Source organism: Saimiri boliviensis, chromosome 2 (genome assembly GCF_048565385.1).
Source record: "Saimiri boliviensis isolate mSaiBol1 chromosome 2, mSaiBol1.pri, whole genome shotgun sequence".
In the NCBI taxonomy this organism is placed as follows: Eukaryota; Metazoa; Chordata; class Mammalia; order Primates; family Cebidae; genus Saimiri; species Saimiri boliviensis.
Window position 1 is genome coordinate 153,507,168 of NC_133450.1, and position 21,342 is coordinate 153,528,509.

Genomic DNA, 21,342 nt, shown 5'->3' on the forward strand with positions numbered 1-21,342 from the left:
TGGATTTGATCTATTACTCCGGTTCCTGCCTCCGCCACTCTGAACCTGGAGCAGGGCCAGGAGTGTCCCTGGCTGCTCAGTAGAATATGGCTCAGAGGTAAGCGATCTGCTCAGGATGCTTAGCTGTTGTGCATAGAGCCATGCCTCTCCGGGCAGCAGAGGACATGGGTGTGCTCTGGAATGTCTTTAACACCCTTTCTTTGTTAGTTCCAGACCCCCTGAGCCACAGAAAGCTCCTTCCAGGCTTTATCAGGATACCAGAGGAAGTTATGGCAGTGACGCCGAGGAGGAGGAGTACCGTCAGCAGCTGTCGGAACACTCCAAGCGCGGTTACTATGGGCAGTCTGCCCGATACAGGGACACGGAATTATAGATGTCTGAGCATGGACTCCCCTGGGCCCGCCTGCCACAGCATCAAGAGTAGCTGCTCCCGCCAGGCCACCGGGATGGATCTTCTCCAGTTAGAGCGCACCGTGAAGACATGGTGGGACTCCAGCTCATGTGTCCTCATGGGGAACCCAGGGGACAGCCGCTGCAAATTCAGAATTGAAGGCTCCGCTTTCAGGACTGGGTTAGAGGAGTCTGTGGTTTTTCGCTCAGAATTAAGCAGAACATTACAGTCAGATCCTGCTACTTGCTTCAGAGGACCAAAATCTGTATTCTGTTTGCATACTTTTAATATGTATATTAAGCAATAACTATTTTTCTTCATTAATAGCTGCCTTCAGGGACTGTTTCAATGTAAGGCAGAATGTGAAAAAGGAATAAAAAATACTGTTGGACTCAAACTACATTCAAAGACGTACTTTATTGCAACTATCTTAAGTGCCTTGGATGAGAAGTGTCTTAAATTTTCTTCCTTTGAAGCTTTAGGCAGAGCCATAATGGACTAAAACATTTGACTAAGTTTTTATACCAGCTTAATAGCTATACTTTCCCCTGCACTGTGTCATCTTTTCAAGGCATTTGTCTTTGTAATATTTTTCCATAAATTCTGACTGTATATATCATAGCTATACCTGATAGTTTGGCTATAATAGTTTGAAGACCAAGAAGCTGGTATTGAAAGTTTTTGTCAATACAACTGTTGTGTTGACAGCAGTCAGTTTTATAATTTAATAAAAAGGAATACATTGCAATCCATAATTTTCTTTGTGGTGCATTTGTACATGACTTCCTCTGTTTAAATGCAACTTTTATTTCAGTTACTAATCATAGAAGTGTGAATACTTCTTGTTGAACATTGGAAAATGGAAACGTAGAAAAGAAAATTAAAATTACCCATAATCCCATCCCTCAGATAATTTGGGGGCATTTTCTCCAATGATGTATTTGTGGATGTCTGTGTGTATGATCCCTGAAAGTGTACTATGTTTGTAGTTATGTTTCCTATTTTTTTCTGTTTAGCATTCTATCACTAACATTTCTCAGGTGGTTATGACTATGCACACAAGGTAGTTAAAACTTGGTGCACACATCATCACTAACAACCACAGAACAGAATATTCCATGACTGCTTCATAAGTGGACAATTCTATTGTTGGCCATTTGGATTATTTCCAGTTTTTTGCCTTTTTAAAATTGTTTTTAAACATGAAATGCACCTCTTTGTATGTATGCAGTTTTGTATATCATTGATCAGCATTTCAGTATATTTCTGTAGGCAAGTGCTCAGAAGTAGAATTACTGAGGAAAAGTATAGGAACATTTTTATGGCTCTTGATATTTACTGCCAAATGACTCCTAGAAAAGTTGCATCAATTTACACATCCTCTCCTCCTTCTCCTCCTTGTCCTTCTCCTCCTTCTTCCTATTTCTTCCTTCTTTTTGTTCTTGTTCTTTTTCTTTCGTCTGCTTTTTCTCCTTTTTTTTTTTTTTTTTTTTTTGTAAAGACAGTCTTGCTCTGCTACCCAGGCTAGTCTTGAACTCATGTGGTGATCCTCCTACCTCAGCCTCCCAAAGTGCTGGGATTACAGGTGTGAGCCACTTAAATTCTTGAAGTACTAAAATAAGTTTAGAATTTAAGCAAGACAGATGAGGACTTTAGGCTTGTATGAATAAAAAGAGAAATGAATTTGGAAAAGGAGAAAAGAGTCTTGATTCCATTAAGGGTCTTTTATGATATGAATTGACACAAAGGAGTGAAGCTTGTGTTGGAGTGGAGTTAGAAATTTGGCTTACTGGTAACTGAGTTATACTATAAACATGTCCTTGTTTATGTCTCTTTCAATATGGGTGTTGTCACTTAACAAATCATTTAATGTATCTCGAATTTCTAAACACTCCTCAAGGCACTGACTAAAATTTGCATATTCCACAAATAAAAGCCACTTTTTGTGAATAGGAGAAAAATACACTAGTTAAATATATGATGATGCACTTTGCTTGTGTTCTTTAAATCCAGGAATGAGCCCTTTGCAAAATACGGAGAGGAGAAGAGGAGGGTTTCAGCAGGGGCTTGGTTGTTGTCTGGTTTCAGCAATTTCATGATGCAGTCAGTGCATCACACAGTTCCTGAGAATGTCTCGCAGTGCCTGTCGGACCACCAGCGCCTCCGCAACCCCTTTTTAATTCATATCCTCCTTTGTTCTGGGAAAGATTTAAAGCTACCTATAGTACACATGGAACATAATGAAAAAAGTGGTACCAAGCAAATGAAGAAACAGGGAGAAGATTATCAGTAGAGGGAAGATAGGGCCATGGGTGAGAGCCATGTTCACTTTCTGCATTGTCAGGACTCTGCAGCTCTCCAAAAGCTAGGGTAGCGGTGGTGGCACCTGCATCTATGATAGAATTATGCCTGTGCTTCTAGCCTGGTGAGGTAGATGAGCAATGGGGCTTTCAGAATGATATCGGGTGCTACTGATGTCCCTAGCATGGGTAGTAATTTGACACTAACAAAATTCTTTATATGAAGAAAAGTTGGTTAGGAACAGTCCATTTAAACAATTATGGTTGTCTTTTTTTTTTTTTTTTTTTTAAGATGGAGTCTTGCTCTGAGTCTCACTCTGTCTCCCAGGCTGGAGTGCAGTGGCAAGATCTCGGCTCACTGCAACCTCTGCCTTCCTGGTTCAAGCAATTCTCCTGCCTCAGCTTCCCAAGTAGCTGGGACTACAGGATTCCACCACCACACCCAGTTAATTATTTGTATTTTTAGAAGAGACAGGGTTTTACTGTGTTAGTTAGGATGGCCTCCATCTCCTGACCTCGTGATCCGCCCGCCTTGGCCTCCCAAAGTGCAGGGATTACAGGTGTGAGCCACCGCACCAGGCCTATAGAAAAACATGCCCAGCCAATCCTCCCCTTTCCCTTTGAATCTCTTTTCAGTTGAGGTTGTTTTGCCGGTTCTAGCTTTTGTGTGTGTGTATATATATATGTATGTATATATATTTGAAGAGAAAGAGATTTAAGGAATTGGCATACAAGATTGTAGAGGACTGGCAAGTCTAAAAGTTGAAGGGTAGTCCAGCAGGCTGGAGACCCGTGGGAGAGATGCAGTCCAATCCGCCTAGCTAGTGTGAGGTCAGTCTTTGCTCTATTAGGGCCTTCAACTGATTGGATGAGGCCTACCTACATTTTAGAGGGCAGTCTGCTTTACTCAAAGTCCACCAGTTTAAGTGTTAATCTCCTAAATAAAAAAACAAACGGCCGGGCACGGTGGCTCAAGCCTGTAATCCCAGCACTTTGGGAGGCCGAGGCGGGCGGATCACAAGGTCGAGAGATCGAGACCAACCTGGTCAACATGGTGAAACCCCGTCTCTACTAAAAATACAAAAAATTAGCTGGGCATGGTGGCGCGTGCCTATAATCCCAGCTACTCAGGAGGCTGAGGCAGGAGAATTGCCTGAACCCAGGAGGCGGAGGTTGCGGTGAGCTGAGATCGCGCCATTGCACTCCAGCCTGGGTAACAAGAGCGAAACTCCGTCTCAAAAAAAAAAAAAAAAAAAAAAAAAAAAAACTTTTACCAAAACATCCAGAATAATGTTGGACCAAATATTATTGGTCACCATGGCCCAGCCAAGTTGATACATAAAAATTAACCATCACAATCTCTCATCCCCTTTAGCATGTAGGTCACCCTGCAGCTATCCTTTTTATTCAGTTAAAGCATGAGTTAAAGTATGAGTTTAGTTAAAGTTAATAAAGTTTACTAACTTTAATAAAGTTAGTTTAGTAAAGTTTAAAGCATGAGTGAATGAATTAACCAGAAAAAGGGAGAATTATTTACATATATTTACACATATGTCTAGGTTTTATACAACATATATACTCTGGATATACATATATTATAAATTTTGTTTTTGTTTCATTTTTTTGAGACACGGTCTCACTCTGTCACCCAGGCTTAATTAAGTACAGTGGTGCAGTCATGGCTCACTGCAGCCTTGATCTCCTGCTCTCAAGCAATCCTCACACCTCAGCCTCCCAAGTATGTGGGACTACAGGTGTTTGCCAGACCTTCTGGGGTCCAGTGATCCTCCTGCCTGAGCCTCCTGAGTAACTGGGACTACAGGTGTACCACCGCACCCGGCTAATTTTTTAAAATTTTTAAATTTTTAGTAGAGACAGAGTGTGGTGGGGGGCGGCAGAGGGAGTTGTGGCTGGGAGTGGGAGGCGCTCCCAGGAGTGGCTTCCCAACAGCAAGTGTTGCACTTCTGCTGCCACTGTGGGGGCAGACATTCCTTCTTGTGAAGGACGCTCCCCTTTTTCTGGTGAGCATTCCCCTTCCCCAGGCCAGACAGGCAGCCGAGCAATGGAGCTAACAGAGAGTTCAGACTCCCAGGTTCGAAGCCTGACTCTCTCTCTCACTAGCAAATTTCCCTCAGTTTCAGTCAAGTGGAATGAATAATAGTGCCCTCCTAGCAGGCTTGTTACGAGGATGACATGAATTAATCCACATATATCTTGGAGAAGAGTGCTCACATCAGAAGAAGCACATAAGCAAGATTGTGAGGAGGTGTCCTCTTCCTGCAGAGAGCTCTCATCCTAGGGTGTTGGTTGGGACCACAGCAGGTCCCCCTGAGCTGAGAGGCAAGCTTCCTTGCCTGAGCAACTGTTGGTCTCCCCCTCCCTAGCCAGACCCCGGCCTGGACCCCATCCTCTTCCTCATTTCCATTCTGCTAACATTTTGGCAGCAGCTCATTGTTGAGATTCTATGAGATTCTTTCTTTTCCACATGGATTATATAATCTTCAAAGAAAATGACACCAATTTTCTCTCCAAGTATGATAGACTGGATCAGCTTCCACTGGGGTAAGGAGGTCTCAGTCCTGGTCCCAGCGTTGCTATTTGTTAGCTCTGTGATTTTAAGGATAGCATCAAAATTCTCTGGGCCATGGTTTTCTCACTAAAGAAGAGAAGAGTTTGATTGAATTGAGATGGAGTCTCGCTCTGTCACCCAGGCTGGACTGCAGTGGTGCAATCTTGGCTCACTGCAATCTCTGCCTCCCGGGTTCAAGCAATTCTCTTGCCTCAGACACCCAAGTGACCTGGACTATAGGCATGCACCACTGCGCCTAGGTAATTTTTATATTTTTAGTAGAGACAAGGTTTTACCACATTGGCCAGGCTGGTCTCGAACTCCTGACTTTGTGATCCACCTGCCTTGGCCTCCCAAAGTGCTGGGATGACAGGCGTGAGCCACCACACTTGCCCAAATTTAATTTTTTAAAAGTGCGCTGAGCCACCTCTCCATGAGAGAGAATGTATGGGGGGCACAGCAGGGGATGTAAAAACAAAGATTCCATGCTTCCCCACAAAGAGCTCCACTCTGGGGCAGAGGAACACCATGGTGAAAGGACACATCATCTTCTAACTATGTTTGACTCTGACACTCTAGAATTATCTATTGTCACCCTTGAATCCTACCACCGCTATCATGCTGAACAAATATGTCTCTTGCTAGTCCTTGCTCTTTCACCAGGTATCCATTCTGTCTACAGAAAAATTCCATCGGACAACAATCCTAGTTCTGAACCATTGGTTTAGCGTGGCGTGTGTGCCCCCAAAAATGTCCTCTTCCTGGTTGAAGTCCAAGGTATGTTCATGGCTTCCAAAGTTCAGATTCAGATACTAGATGTATGGCCCTGAGTTTCTTCGGGGTTGGTAATGCCAGAGACATTCTCCCAGCTTACCCGTGCCCTTTTCTGGGAGGCCTCTGCCTGATAATTCAAATCAGCAGGACTGGAGGCTTCTGTCTCAGTAATTCAACAATTACAGCAGCTGGTTATTTTCCCTTAAGATTTAATACTTGTCATTTCTCTATGTCAAAATTGCAAAGGAGCAAGTTTCCAAAGACATATTTATTAGTGTGCTGAGTGTCACAGGTGCAGCAGTGCATATAGATGGGCTGAATTCCATATTTTCCCCAAGTTTTTGTTCTACAAAAATAGTCACTTTTACTTTGCATTCAGACAAGTGAGAAACATACAGTCTCGAGCTGTGAGTCACCACCGGGCACTCACAGACAGTAACATTATTGTGAGACTGGGCTCCAGCCATTGGTTTCAGGATCAGCTGCCTGCCTTGCACATGGGTTGGCTTAGGCAAGGAGCAAGTCGTAACCAGAGCTGGCTACATAATTTGTGAGGCTCAGTGCAAAATGAAAATGTGGAGCCTCAAGGTTAAAAATCAGGGGAAAAAAAGTGCTGTTATAGATAAAGCTTTTTTTTTTTTTTCTTTCTTTTGCAGTCTCTCTCCCAGCTTGTCATGGTGCTTTTCATTTGTTATTTAATGTCATTCTAAGAAAAATTAAAGTTTTCAATTATTAGCATGAATTTTACAGTTTAACACTGTGCAAGGCAAAAATAAATGCAAATAGAAAAGCACTTAATGTGTTTGTGGAATCACTGAACTTACACAATTTGCATTTTGCAGCCCCTCCCCAAAGGGTGCCTTGAGCAGTCCAGAAGAGACAAACCAAAGCCTGGCTCTGGATGCGAAGAAAAGAGAGAAGACACCCCTCCCTTGTGCAAGGCATGCTGCCTGCCGTAGCTGGCTGAGGGAGTGCTCCAGGTGTGGGGACACTTGCAGGGGAGTGTGGAACCTCATAGGTGCCCCGGACCTCTGTCCCTTGATGGAAGGGGCATACACACTCTTCCTGCTTGAGGGCTGCCAAGGAACCCTACCTAAGGCAGCCAGAGGCAACTGGGGTCTTTCCATGTGCTCTCTCTCCTCTAACCCGTGGCAGTTGGGTTCCCTGGAAGATTTTTGAGCCTGTGTGCTGGGATGTGCTTGGTACCTGGATTGGGTAGGTAAGGCTAGATCCCCTGGAGATGGGGCCCCCAGCTAGTCATCCAGTAGGTGAGTAGGGGTGCTGCCGAGCCTCACCACCAAGACTCTGTGGGTGTGTGCTGGGTCCCCGACTCTCCCTGTGTCCTGCCTGGGGTGGAGAACAGCCACAGTTGTGGGGTGGGGCCTGGGGGAGATAGAAGCTTCACAGCCCCCACTGAGAACCATCCTGAGAAGGTGGCAAGAGGTAGGACCACAAGTACCCTGAGGCTCTAAGCCCGTGTGAGTGCCCCATTATCCCAACAGACTTACAAAACACAAATTTCAAAGATACAGTTCCTAAGAATTTCAACATTAAACCTTCCGAGAAGGAAGCCCAGTGTGAGGCCACCGCCCATGAGGGCCGCCCTGGTTGTAACCCTAGCTCCACAGCATGGCCTGGGACTGACACTACCTTTTTTAGTAATCCTTGGAGCTCTGATTCTTTCAGGACCGTCACCCAACAGGCCAGTGGGCTTCAGCACCATGACACAGAGGGGAACAAGGAACAAATGTTGGAGATAGAGGCAGAAACCCTGGACCCTAGTCCTGCTTCTGCATGACCCTATCATCTGTGTTACTTTGATAAAATCCTTCCACTTTCCTACATTTACCTCTTACCACAGCATCATGAGAATGGTATCCACCTTTCTCCTTTGCCTTCCCGAGATATGCAGCATGGAACTCTAAAGGAAATTTGTGAAGGCATCTCTAATCCTTAGAAAGCAGATGTCACAGAATCACAGGGTTGAAGAGAAAGTGGAAGCCAGCTGGGTCAGTTTCTTACTCTATACTTCAATTCCTCCTTCAACATTCCACTAAGAAATCGACCCAGCCCTGCTTGAATATCTCTTGTGACAGAAAACTCCCTACCTTTCAAGGCATCTCATTCAATGACTGGATAACTCCTATTGCTGTAGAGTGCCTCGAATAGTGTCTGGCACATATTAGGTATTCCATAAATACTTTTTTCTTTCATGATTGAGATTCTATTGGTTGCGTTGAGAATCAGTACACAGACATTTCAATTTGTATACAATTCTTAACATACATATTGATAATCTAAAAAGCCATTATTGTAATTCCTTTTTAAGTTGTTCCAGTGACTTTCCAGCTTAAAATTTGGAGGCAGTTTTTCCTTAAGAGGCTATCAAATACCAGAATCCCAGTATCTTCATATACTGATAAACTGTTACATACATCCCACCAATTCAGAACTGAATAGCATATACGCCACATACTCAAATTTTCAATCTTCCACAGCACATTAACAAAGTTATTAGGAAAACAGAACTATGACCAAATATGTTACAGAGTGCACACAATTCTGACAGGGAGAGTCATGTTCAAGGGCTGGCTTTCTTTAGGAAACAATTCTACTGAAAAACAATGTGGAAATAGAAGTAATTTAAAATGTCCAAGACATGAAATGTAGGACTGTGACTCCTGACTCCATGTTGCTATTCGTATGCTTTATATGGTAGTATATAAAAACTAGCCACCCATCTAGGGAATGTTAAGCTAACACCCAAGACAGTCAAAGCCTTCCGTAACTCAATATCCCACACTGTCTTCTGGTTGTACCAAAAAATAACCAGCAAATGACTTTATCTCTTTTTTTTTTTTTTTTTTTTTTTTGAGACGGAGTTTCACTCTTGTTACCCAGGCTGGAGTGCAATGGCGCGATCTCAGCTCACCGCAACCTCCGCCTCCTGGGTTCAGGCAATTCTCCTGCCTCAGCCTCCTGAGTAGCTGGGATTACAGGCACGCGCCACCATGCCCAGCTAATGTTTTGTATTTTTAGTAGAGACGGGGTTTCACCATGTTGACCAGGATGGTCTTGATCTCTTGACCTCGTGATCCACCCGCCTCGGCCTCCCAAAGTGCTGGGATTACAGGCTTGAGCCACCGCACCCGGCCTGACTTTATCTCTTAAAAAACATAAAAGATGGGATGAGGTGGAATTCCCTCCTTAAAAATGTTTCTGGAGCTACTAAAAACCTTGCATTTACAAAACAGTTGTTAAAAATACTCTTCTGGATTGTACAAGAGGGGAGACAGGGACCGCCGGTAAGACAGCACCCATGATATTAATCAGACTTGGCTTCTTCCTCTCTGGCTTCATCAGAGGCTGGGCTCTCCTCAGTTTTAGTTTCTCCATTTTCTGCAGGTGAATGTTCTTTAGCTTCTTGATTAGGCACCTGGCCCGTTTTCTCTTTGCTCCCCCTTTCCCTTTCGTTTGCACTTTTTCGTCTCAAGATGTGCCCTTTCCTGCTGCCTTTTCGGCTTCGCTTCCACTTTTGCAGGAGCAGGTTTAGCTGACAGCCATGCCCATCGCCTCTTGGGCTCTTCCCCCGCTGCCCCTTGGGCAGAACCGCCCTTCCTCTCGGGCGTCGGCAGTGGGAAGGGCGCGAGCCGGCTGCCTGTGAGCTGCGGTGCCTCCGAGAGGCCTCGCGAGGCTGCGCTCAATATTCGTTAATGATCAAAAAAGAATTTATGTTGACAGCCCAAGTCTCCCTTTCCATACTTTCCACCTGAAGACTTAGCTCTCCCTTCTGGTGCAAAACAGGAATGCCTAATCTGTCTTCCATGAGATTCAGGAAGCTCAAGAGGCTGCAGCTCCGTGGGCCTCGGTCGGTCTCCTCCATGTTGTTCCTGGTTAAACTCTCATTCCTCAGGTCAGACGGTGCAGATCTACTCTCCGCCGGCCTGTGTACCGGCCACCACATCCCTGACAACATCCCGGATGTGCCCTGACACCTCAGTGCTCTCCCCCACAGAACCCGGCGTGCCCCATCTACTTGAGGAACCGCTTTGTGGGAGGTTTGGCTCCTCCTCACCCCCGCGGGCCCGACGTGCCGCCCACCACCCCGCACCCTTCCGGCTATACTTCCGGTCGGGCAGCCATCAGCTCGCAGCTCAGAGGGGTCAGCTGCGGTGACTGGGGCTGGCTTGCTCTTGCAGCCTCAGGAACGCAGAGCAGTCCAGCTCTGAAGCTGTGAGCACTGAAGCCAGATACCTTCTGTAGGTGACTTTTTCTGATCACATTCTCCCAGCTGAATAGAATGAACTTTGGTGTTTCTGGCCTCCAGTTCCTGAACTCTGCTTCTTCCGAGGCAGGTAAGGCAGTCTTGTTCCTCTCCTGGAGGAGTAATTTCAGGCCTCCCTGTGCCACGTGCTGGTCCTTTTTCCTGGAATGCTCTTCCTGTCTTCTCTGCTTTCTCGTTCAAGCTTTAGCTCGAGTGTCACCGTTTCCAGGAAGCTGCCTGACCCCAATTCCTACCCACAGTGAGTCACAGCTCTCTGTTCTTCACTTTCAAGATGTTTCCTCTTGACTCCATCATGCTACTCATTAGCCCAGGTGGCAATTATTTGTTGTGGTGTTTGTTGTAGGCTAAGATGGTCTTGTTTGTTTTTTCAGTTTTTGCATGTTGCTACTAAATGTGTTTTTGATAAATGAATCAATATAATAACAGCACAATAATAACAGGTAAAAATTATTTATTGAGCATTTACCATGTGAATGCACATGCATTTTCTTATTTAAGTGTTCCAGTAACCCTATGCTATGGTTACTACCTCAGTTTTAAAGATGTGGAAACTGAGGTTCAGATGAATTATGTAATTTGTTTAAGGCCGTACTAGCAGTGTGTGGTGGGTCTAGGATTTAAACCTAGGTTTTTAAAAAATATTATTATTATTCCTAAGTCTTATTTTAAACTATGTAGTGTGAATGTTTCTCCCAAAGATTTTAAGCAGTCTTGAATGTTGTATCTTGCACCTAAGAAGACAGGTATTTGTCAGAAGGAAACCAGTTGCTTAGACTGCCTTTTACATAGAACTACTGCTAATATTTCTTTTTGCCAAAAATAGGACTTAGACTCATATTAAGCAGTACAACGCAGTGGTTAAAGAACTCAGCCTTTGGAGTCTGCCAGACCTGAGTTCAAATCCTAGTTCTGATACTAGGATCTTGTGTAAATTACAGTAACTTTCCCAAATCATAGTTTGCTTATACAGCATATAAAAAGGGGCTAAAAAAGCTATGTTGGATAAATGAAACTGTTGTTATTTACAGATGCCATGATTGTGTGCTTAGAAAATAGAAAATAATCTACTAACTATGGTAGGCTGGAAAATGCACCTCCAACCCCACCTCCCATTCAGGATATCAGGTCCTAATCTCTGGAACCTGTAGCTGTTACCTAATTTGGAAAAAGCATCTTGACAAATGTGCTGAACTCCCTATTCACCTCAGTAGGGAAAGCACCAGGTTCGCCAGCCAAAGAAGAGACCCAGAGCCAGCAAACTACACATGGAGTTTTATTAGGAGCTCACATATGGGGGAGAGAGTCCAGTGATGGTGGGCTGGGCAGGAGACCCGCCTTATGTACAGAAATGGTCCAGTGGTGGTGGGCTGGGCAGGAGACCCGCCTTACAAAAATGGTCCAGTGGCGGTGGGCTGGGCAGGAGACCCGCCTTACCTACAGAAATGGTCCAGTGGCCGTGAGCTGGGCAGGAGACCCGCCTTACCTACAGAAATGGTCCAGTGGTGGTCAGCTGGACAGCATAACGACATGGCCTGTTGGCGGTGACCCTGGCAGGAGAACCACAACCTTCTTTCTGTCATGAAGTTAGAAAAACTTACTAGTGTTATGAAATAAAGCCCAGAAATAGACTCATATATCTAATTGCCTGATTTGTGATTGAGGTATTGCATAGGAAAGAAGGCATAGTTTATTAAATGTTGCTCCATCATGCCCTTTATACAAAATTTTCACTTAAGAGCCTCCCTGTAATGACCTCCACCTGGAAACTTCATTTAACCCCAAACTCAAGGCCTCAGTCCCCTGTACAGACTGGCCCATATTCCACAGGATTGGCCAGAGCCTCTGATGTTTGTCATAGATAAGGAATGGATCTCCAAGTTGCCCACTACTGGATTCCCTAGCACAAACATTCAGGTGCAGCTGCCATACAGGGTCATTCTAAGGGCGTGTTTAAATCATTGCTATTAGTTGAATTTACCCTAGAGCAGATGTATTTAAGTTAGAGATCTTGGGTTGGGGAGGTGATTTTGGATTATCTGAGTGGGGCATTAAGACCATTGCATATGTCCTTATAAGAGAGAGTTTGAAGAAGTTAAAGATGACTTCAATAAATAAAAAGATAAATTATGTTCATGAATTAGAAACTCAATATTGTAAGATGTCATTTCTTCCCAAATTAATATATTCTGTAGAGTCCCAATAAAATTGTGGCAGTATTTTTTCACAAAAATTGGTAAACTGATTAACAAGGCTCATTATACATTTATGGTGACTTAGACAGTATATAATTGTCACAGTGTTAGAAAAACTTAACAATGATACAAAATAAAGTCCAGAAATAGACTCATTGCTTGATTTGTGATTAAGGTAGTGCATGGGAAAGAAGGCGTAGTTTGTTTATTAAATGTTGCTCCATTGATTATATGGAAAATATATCTTTCTTTTTCCTATTTCATACCAAATACAAAATCAAAAACAGTTGGATAGCAGCTCTAAATGTAAAAGATAAAACAATAAAGTAGAAGAATGCATAGGGTAACATCTTCATGATCCTCAAATAAGCAAAGCCTTATTTAAAAGGACACAAAAATTGCTAACCAGAAAAAGAAAAATATATGAACAAATTATACTTTGGTTTTTCAAAAGACGTCAATAAGAGGATAAAAATGTAATGCAAAAATAAAAAAGTATTTTCAACACATACATCCCCCAGAGGTCTTATATCCAGAATATATGAAAAACTCTTACAAATTAGAAAAAGACAGTCCAATAGAAAAATAGGCAGAAGGCTCTAGTAAACATTTCTCAAAAAGAACATCCATGTGGAAAAATAAGTAAATAAAATAAAGCGAACCATGTGAAAAGGTACTTCATTAATCATCAAGGGAATGCAAATTAACGTCTCAGCGTACCACCGCACACTCATTGGCATGGCTGCAAAGCAAAAAGAATGTTCCAAAGGCTGGTGAGAATATGGGGCAAAGTGAACTCTCCTATACTACTGGTGGAAATATAAAGTTGTATGCTATTTTTGGTGAAGTGTTAGTATTTATTAAAGCTAAGCATATGCATGTCCTGTTCTCCAGCTATTTCATTTCTAGTTATACACCCACGAGAAATGTACTGAAGTAATCACCAAACAGTATATGCTAGAATGATCATAGAAGAATTATTTGCAATAGTAAAAATAAAACGGGATATTACCCGTATGTCCAAAAAGAGTAGACTGAATAAATTTTGTCTTATTCGTATAATGGAATACTATATAGAAATAAGCAAAAATGGCCTATATTCATGTGACAATGTGAGTGAATCTTAGACAACATCATATTGAGTGAAAAAGGCCAGACCTAAAACAGTACCTATTAATCCACTTGTATAGAAAACAAAAATGGACAAAACTAATCCATGCTGCTAGATATTGGGACAATGGTCACCCTTGCATAGGCATGGTCACTGGGAGGGAACTCAAAGATGGACCTCAGAGTGCTTGTCATATTCTGTTTCTTTATCTCAGTGTTGGTTACATGTGTGTTTAGTTTGTAAATATTCACTGTGGCCAACATCTATGCTACGTGCACTAGAAAAGTAAATTATGCTTCAGTAAAATGTTACCACATATTCTATGGTATTATGATGAGGATTAAGAAAAGTAATTTCTTAGCCCAGGACCTGGCACTTAGCAAATATGCAAAACATGACAACTTTTTTTTTTTTTTTTTTTTGATATGGAGTCTCAATTCTGTCACCCAGGCTGGAGTGTAGTGGCATTATCTTGGTTCACTGCAATCTCTGCCTCCAGAGTTCAAGCGATTCTTCTGCCTCAGCCTTCCCAGTAGCTGAGACTACAGGTGCACATCACCATGCCTGGCTAATTTTTGTATTTTTAGTAGAAATGGGGTTTCACCCTATTGGCCAGACTGGTTTTGAACTCCTCATCTCATGATCTGCCTGCCTTAGATCCCCAAGTGCTGGGATTATAGGCATGAGCCACCATGCTTGGCCATGACAACTGTTTTTATTTTTGATATATAACATTAATTATTTGCTGTTGATTATATGCTACAGCTAATGCTACCAGCTTCATTTTTCTTTTTTTTTTTTTTCTTTAAGTTCTGGGGTACATGTACAGAACATGCAGGTTTGCTACATAGTTATACATGTGCCATGGTGGTTTGCTGCATCCATCACCCTATCATCTACATTAGATATTTCTCCTAATGTTATCCCTCCCCTAGTCACTCAACCCCTGACAGGCCCTGGTGTGTGATGTTCTCCTCCCTGTGTCCATGTGTTCTCATGGTTCAACTCCCACTTATGAGTGAGAACATGTGGTGTATGCTTTTCTGTTCTTGTGTTAGTTTGCTGAGAATGGTGGTTTCTGACTTTATCGAAGGACATGAACTCATCTTTTTCATGGCTGTGTAGCATTTCATGGTGTATATGTGTCACATTTTCTTTATCCAGTCTGTCATTGATGGGCATTTGGGTTGGTTCCAAGTCTTTGCTATTGTGAACAGTGCCGCAATAAACATACGTGTGCATGTGTCTTTATTATAGAATGATTTATAATTGTTTGGGTATAGACCCAGTAATGGGATTGCTGGGTCAAATGGTATTTCTAGTTCTAGATCCTTAAGGAATCACCACACTGTCTTCCACAATAGTTGAACTAATTAACACTTCCACCAACAGTGTAAAAGTGTTCCTATTTCTCCACATCCTCTCCAGCATCTGTTGTCTCCTGATTTTTTAATGATCGCCATTCTAACTGGCGTGAAATGGAATCTCATTGTGGTTTTGATTTACATTTCTCTAATGACCAGTGATGATGAGCATTTTTTCATATGTCTGTTGGCTGCATAAATGTCTTATTTTGAGAAGTTTCTGTTCATATCCTTTACCCACTTTTGGATGGATTTCTTTTTTCTTGTAAATTCGTTTAAGTTCTTTGTAAATTCTGAATATTAGCCCTTTTTCAGATGGGTACATTGCAAAAATTTTCTCCCATTCTGTAGGTTGCCTGTTCACTCTAATGATAGTTTTGCTGTGCAGAAGTCCTTTAGTTTAAGTAGATCCCATTTGTCTATTTTGGGTTTTGTTGCCATTGCTTTTGGAGTATTAGTCACGAAGTCCTCGTCTAAGCCTATGTCCTGAATGGTATTGCCTAGCTTTTCTTTCTTTGGGGTTTTTATGGTTTTAGGTCTTATATTTAAATCTTGAATCCTTCTTGAGTTAATTTTTTTTTTAAGGTGTGCAGAAGGGATTCAGTTTCAACTTTCTGCATATGGCTAGTGAGTTTTCCCCACTGCCATTTATTAAATAGGGAATTCTTTCCTCAATGCTTGTTTTTGTCAGGTTGTCAAAGATCAGATGTTGGAGATGTGTGGCATTATTTCTGAGGCCTCTGTTCTGTTCCATTGGTCTATATATCTGTTTTGGTACCAGTACCATGTTGTTTTGGTTACTGTAGCCTTGTAGTGTAATTTGAAGTCAGGTAGCATGATGCCTCCAGCTTTCCCCCCATCTCCCCCTAGAATTGTCTTGGTTATACAGGCTCTCTTTTTTGGTTCCATATGAAATTTAAGGTGGTTATTTCCAATTCTGTGAAGAAAGTCAGTGGTAGCTTGATGGGGATAGCATTGAATCTATAAGTTACTTTGGGCAGTATGGCCATTTTCACAATATTGATTCTTCCTAACCATGAGCATGGAATGTTTTTTCATTTGTTTGTGTCCTCTTTTATTTCCTTGAGTAGTGATTTGTAGTTCTCCTTGAAGAGGTCCTTTACATCCTTTGTAAGTTGTATTCCTAGGTGTTCTCTTTGCAGCAATTGTGAATGGGAGTTCATGCATGATTTGCCTCTCTGTTTGTCTGTTATTGCTGTATAGGAATGCTTGTGATTTTTGCACATTGATTTTGTATCCTGACACTTTGCTGAAGTTGATTATCAGCTTAAGGAGATTTTGGGCTGAGAGGATGGGGTTTTCTTCTCTATTTTCTTCTTTATTAGTCTGGCTAGTGGTCTATTTTGGTGATCTTTTAAAAAAACCAATTCCTGGATTCATTAATTTTTTGAAGGGTTTTTGGTGTCTCCATCTCCTTCAGTTCTGCTTTGATCTTAGTTATTTCTTGTCTTCTGCTAGATTTTTAATTTGTTTGTTCTTGCTCCTCTAGTTCTTTTAGTTGTGATGTTAGGGTATTGATTTTATATCTTTCCTGTTTTCCCTTTTGGGCATTTAGTGCTATAAATTTTCCTCTACACACTGCTTTAAATGTGCCCCAAAGATTCTGGTACATTATGTCTTCATTCTCACTGTTTTCAAAAAACATCTTTATTTCTGCCTTCATTTCGTTTGCTATCCAGTAGTCATTCAGAAGCAGGTTGTTCAGTTTCTATGTAGTTGTGTGGTTTTGAGTGAGTTTCTTTTCTTTTTTTTTTTTGAGACGGAGTTTCGCTCATTACCCAGGCTGGAGTGCAATGGCGCGAGCTCGGCTCACCGCAGCCTCTGCCTCCTGGGTTCAGGCAATTCTCCTGCCTCAGCCTCCTGAGTAGCTGGGACTACAGGCACGTGCCACCATGCCCAGCTAATTTTTTGTATTTTTAGTAGAGACGGGGTTTCACCATGTTGACCAGGATGGTCTTGATCTCTTGACCTCGTGATACACCCACCTCAGCCTCCCAAAGTGCTGGGATTACAGGCTTGAGCCACCGCCCCCGGCTTGAGTGAGTTTCTTTATAGAGTTCTGCTTTGATTGCACTGTGGTCTGAGAGACTGTTTGTTATGATTTCTGTTGTTTTGCATTTGCTGAGGAGAGTTTTACTTTCAATTATGTGATCAATCTTAAAATAAGTGCAATATGGTGCTGAAAAGAATGTATATTTTGTTGATTTGGGGTGAAGAGTTCTGTAGATGTCTATTAAGTCCGCTTGGTCCAGATATAAGTTCAAGTCCTAGATATCCTTGTTAATTTTCTGTCTCATTGATCTAATACTGACAGTGGGGTTAAAGTCTCCCACCATTATGGTGTGGGAGTCTAAGTCTCTTGGTAGGTCTCTAAGAACTTGCTTTATGAATCTGGGTGATCCTGTATTGGGTGCATATACATTTAGGATAGTTAGCTCTTCTTGTTGCATTGATTCCTTTATCATTATGTAATGCCCTTTTTTTTTTTTGTCTCTTTTGATCTTTTTTGGTTTAAAATCTGTTTTATCAGAGACTAGGATTGCAACTCCTGCCTTTTTTTTTTTTTTTTTTTTTTTGGCTTTCCATTTGCTTGGTAAATCTTCCTCCATCCTTTTATTTTGAGCCTATTTGTCTTTGCATGTGAGATGGGTCTCCTGAATACAGCACACCAATGGGTCTTGACTGTTTATCCAATTTGCCAGTCTGTGTCTTTTAATTGGGATATTTAGCCCATTTACATTTAAGGTTAATATTGTTATGTATGAATCTGATCCTGCCATTATGATGCTAGCTGGTTATTTTGTCCATTAGTTGATGCAGTTTCTTCATAGCATTGATGGTCTTTACAATTTGGTATGTTTATGCAGTGACTCGTACCAGTTGTTCCTTTCCATGTTTAGTGCTTCCTTCAGGAGCTCTTTTAAGGCAGGCCTGGTGGTGATAAAATCTCTCAGTATTTGCTTGTCCATAAAGGATTTTATTTCTCCTTGGCTTATGAAGGTTAGAATTTTCTTTTAAAGAAAATTTTCTTTAAAAATGTTGAATATTGGCCCCTACTCTCTTCTGGCTTGTAGTATTTCTACAGAGAGATCTGGTATGAGTCTGATGGGCTTTTCTTTTTGGGTAACCTGACCTTTCTCTCTGGCTGCCCTTAGCATTTTTTTCTTCATTTCAACCTTGGTGAATCTGACAGTTATGTGTCTTGGGGTTGCTCTTCTTGAGGAGTATCTTTGTAATGTTCTCTGTATTTCCTGAATTTGAATGCTGGCCTGCCTTGCTTGGTTGGAGAAGTTCTCCTGGATAATATCTTGATAAGTGTTTTTCAACTTGGTTTTATTCTCCTTGTCACTTTCAGGTACACCAACCAAACGTAGATTTGATCTTTTCACGTAATCCCATATTTCTTGGAGGCTTTGTTCATTTCTTTTCACTCTTTTTTCTCTAATCTTGTCCTCTCACTTTATTTCATTGGGTTCATCTTCAATCTTTGATATCCTTTCTTCCATTTGATCAATTTGTCTATTGAAACTTGTATATGCATCACGAAGTTCTCATGCTCTGTTTTTCAGCTCCATCAGGTCATTTATGTTCTTCTCTAAGCTGGTTATTCTAGTTAGCACTTCATCTAACCTTTTTTCAAAGTTCTTAGCTTCCTTGCATTGGGTTAGAACATGCTCCTTTAGCTTGGAGAAGTTTATTATCCACCTTCTGAAGCCTGCTTCTGTCAATTTGTCAAACTCATTCTCTGTCCAGTTTTGTTCCCTTGCTGGTGAGGAGTTGTGATCCCTTGGAGGAGAAGAGGCATTCTGGTTTTGGGAATTTTCAGCCTTTTTGTGCTGGTTTCTTCCCATCTTTGTAGATTTATCTACCTTTGGTCTTTTAAGTGAGTGACTTTGGTTAAGGTCTCTGAGTGGACATCCTTTCTGTTGATGTTGAAATTATTTCTGTTTGTTAGATTTCCTTCTAACAGTCAGTCCCCTCTGCTGTAGGTCTGCTGGAGTTTGTTGGAGCTCCACTCCAGACCCTGCTTGCCTGGAAATTACCAGCCAGGGCTGCAGAACAGCAAAGGTTGCTGCCTGTTCCTTCCTCTGTTAGCTTTGTCCCATAAGGGTACCTGCCTGATGCCAGCCAGAGCTTTCCTGTATGAGGTATCTGTTGGCCCCTATTGGGAGATGTCTCCCAGTCAGGATACACGGGGGTCAGGGAGCCACTTGAGGAGGCAGTCTGTCCCTTATCAGAACTCGAACACTGTGCTGGGAGATTCACTTCTCTCTTCAGAGCTGCCAGGCAGGAACATTTAAGTCTGCTGAGGCTGTACCCACAGCCACCACTTTTCCCAAGTGCTCTATCCCAGGAAGGTGGGCGCTTTATTTATAAGTCCCCAATGGGCTGCTATCTTTTTTCTCTGATGCCCTGCCCAGCGAGGAGGGAGTCTAGGGATACAGTTTGCCTGCAGAGGCCTTGCTGAGCTGCTGTGGGCTCCATCCAGTTTGAACTTCTTGAAGCTTTGTTTACACTATGTTGTTAAAACTGCCTGGCATCATCTTGAATGTCCCAGGTACTGGCTGTGAGAATTTTAAGCTAGTGGATCTTAGCTTGCTGGTCTTCAGGGGGTGGAGGCCACTGAGTCAGATCACTTTGTCCCCTGGCTTCAGCCCCCTTTCCAGGGGAGTGAACGGTTTTGTCTCATTGGCATTTCAGGCAACACTGGGGTATGAAAATAAAAACTGCTGCAGCTAACTCAGTATCTTCCCAAATGGCTGTCCAGTTTTGTGCTAGAAACCCAGGGCCCTGGTGTTGGAGGCACTGGAGGGAATCTCCTGGTCTATGGGTTGTGAAGACCTTGGGAAAAGCACAGTATCTATGTTGGAGTACAGAGGACAGTCCCTAATGGCTTCCCTTGGCTAGGAGAGGGAGTTCTCCAGTCCCTTGTGCTTCCCAGGTGAGGCAGCATCCCACCCTGCTTCAGTTCACCCTTCTTGGGCTGCACCCATTGTTCAACCAGTCCCAATGTGATGAATGAGTTACCTCAGTTGGAAATGTGGAGATCACCTGCCTTCTGTGTCAGTCTTGCTGGGAGCTCTGCGCCAGAGTTGTTGCTGTTTGACCATCTTGCCAGCCTCCTACCAGCTTCATTTTTAAGTTGCTTTATGTTAGTCTGACAAATGAAGGCCTGTCCAATCCTGACTCTGCTGCAGTGACTTTCAAATTTGTTAAAATCTGTGTAGCACTGTTTAGCATCATGAGATTTGTGAGCTGAACCCTGGTGAACCGTAATGTCTGTTAACATGAAATTATTGCTCTCCATTTTGAACATTTTTCTAAAGCACTTCTGGCAAGTGAGGCCAAGAGCCATGAAAGGACCATGACTAAGGTTTTCCAGAATCACCTCTGATATGGATTTGACATACAGGTGTGTTATCTAAGTGAGATTCAGAAATGGCTTTAGACAGGACTTTTGCAGGTGCCAGCAAGTTTGAGGAGTGTTACAGATGCAAAATGTTCATGTTACCTGCCCCCTCAGCACATACTGGTCTCATCTGCACTCTGTACAAAGTTTCTTATTGTCTCTTTAACATTATAATGATCCTAAGGCCAAATTCTCAGATACATGAAGATGTAATTTATGTTGAGCATCGCAGTTTGTTGGCTTATACTTTCTTATTGCAAAAAGTCTCAAAGTGTTTTCTAACAGCTGTTTGAGCCTTTCACAGAGAAGAAAAGAAAGCTGGTTTATAGAGGAAGACAGAATGAAACAGATGCATAGGAGAAAGTAGAGGGAATATTTGGGGAAGAGAGAGGTAAGAGACTAGAAGAGGATATTTCTGATATTTCTCTCAGTCATGGTTTTTGTCCCTCCTCTGATCCAACTATACTTCCTCTCTGGATTATGTAATATCATAACCCCATGATATTACAGTGACTCCTCCCTTTATGTTTAGTTTAAGCAAGCTCAGGTAGGCTGCCCACAGTCTCCAACTGGCAGAACATGTTGCAACAAGATAAAGTCAAGTTTAAAATGTGTGTGACAAATGGAAAATGAGATCTGAAGGCTAGGATGGTGTCTGGGGAGACAGATGATACCAGTGGAAGCCACAAGGCCCAGTGAATTTGCTGCTGGAAGCCAGCATATTTGGCTTTTGGTTTTCTAGCAGCCAATGCCAAGGAGCAGGACTCCTCAGGGATCGGTGGTTCTCAACCATGACTGTATGTTAGGGACATTGGGTAGCTTCTGAAAAATACTTGCAAGCCCTACCCCAAGAGACAGTGATTTAATTGGTCTAGTCTGGCATCTGTATGTTAAAAAAGCTTACTAGTGATTATAAAGTATGGCC

The 21,342-nt window shown here is 42.4% G+C and overlaps 1 protein-coding gene and 1 pseudogene across 4 annotated transcripts in view; one reads left to right on the top strand and one right to left on the bottom strand.

The window, feature by feature from the left end:
* TJP2 (tight junction protein 2) overlaps positions 1-789 on the top strand; it is a 142,626-nt gene extending 141,837 nt beyond the window's left edge. For all 4 annotated transcript variants that reach the window (XM_039461280.2, XM_039461278.2, XM_074394709.1 and 1 more), the window contains one exon: positions 208-789. In XM_039461280.2, the coding sequence (XP_039317214.2) occupies positions 208-373 (166 nt within the window). In that variant the 3' untranslated portion in view covers positions 374-789. The remainder of the gene's footprint in view (positions 1-207) is intronic.
* An 8,570-nt stretch (positions 790-9,359) lies between these two features.
* Positions 9,360-10,010, bottom strand: LOC101033192 (non-histone chromosomal protein HMG-14 pseudogene; annotated as a pseudogene).
* Between the last annotated feature and the right edge of the window lie 11,332 nt (positions 10,011-21,342).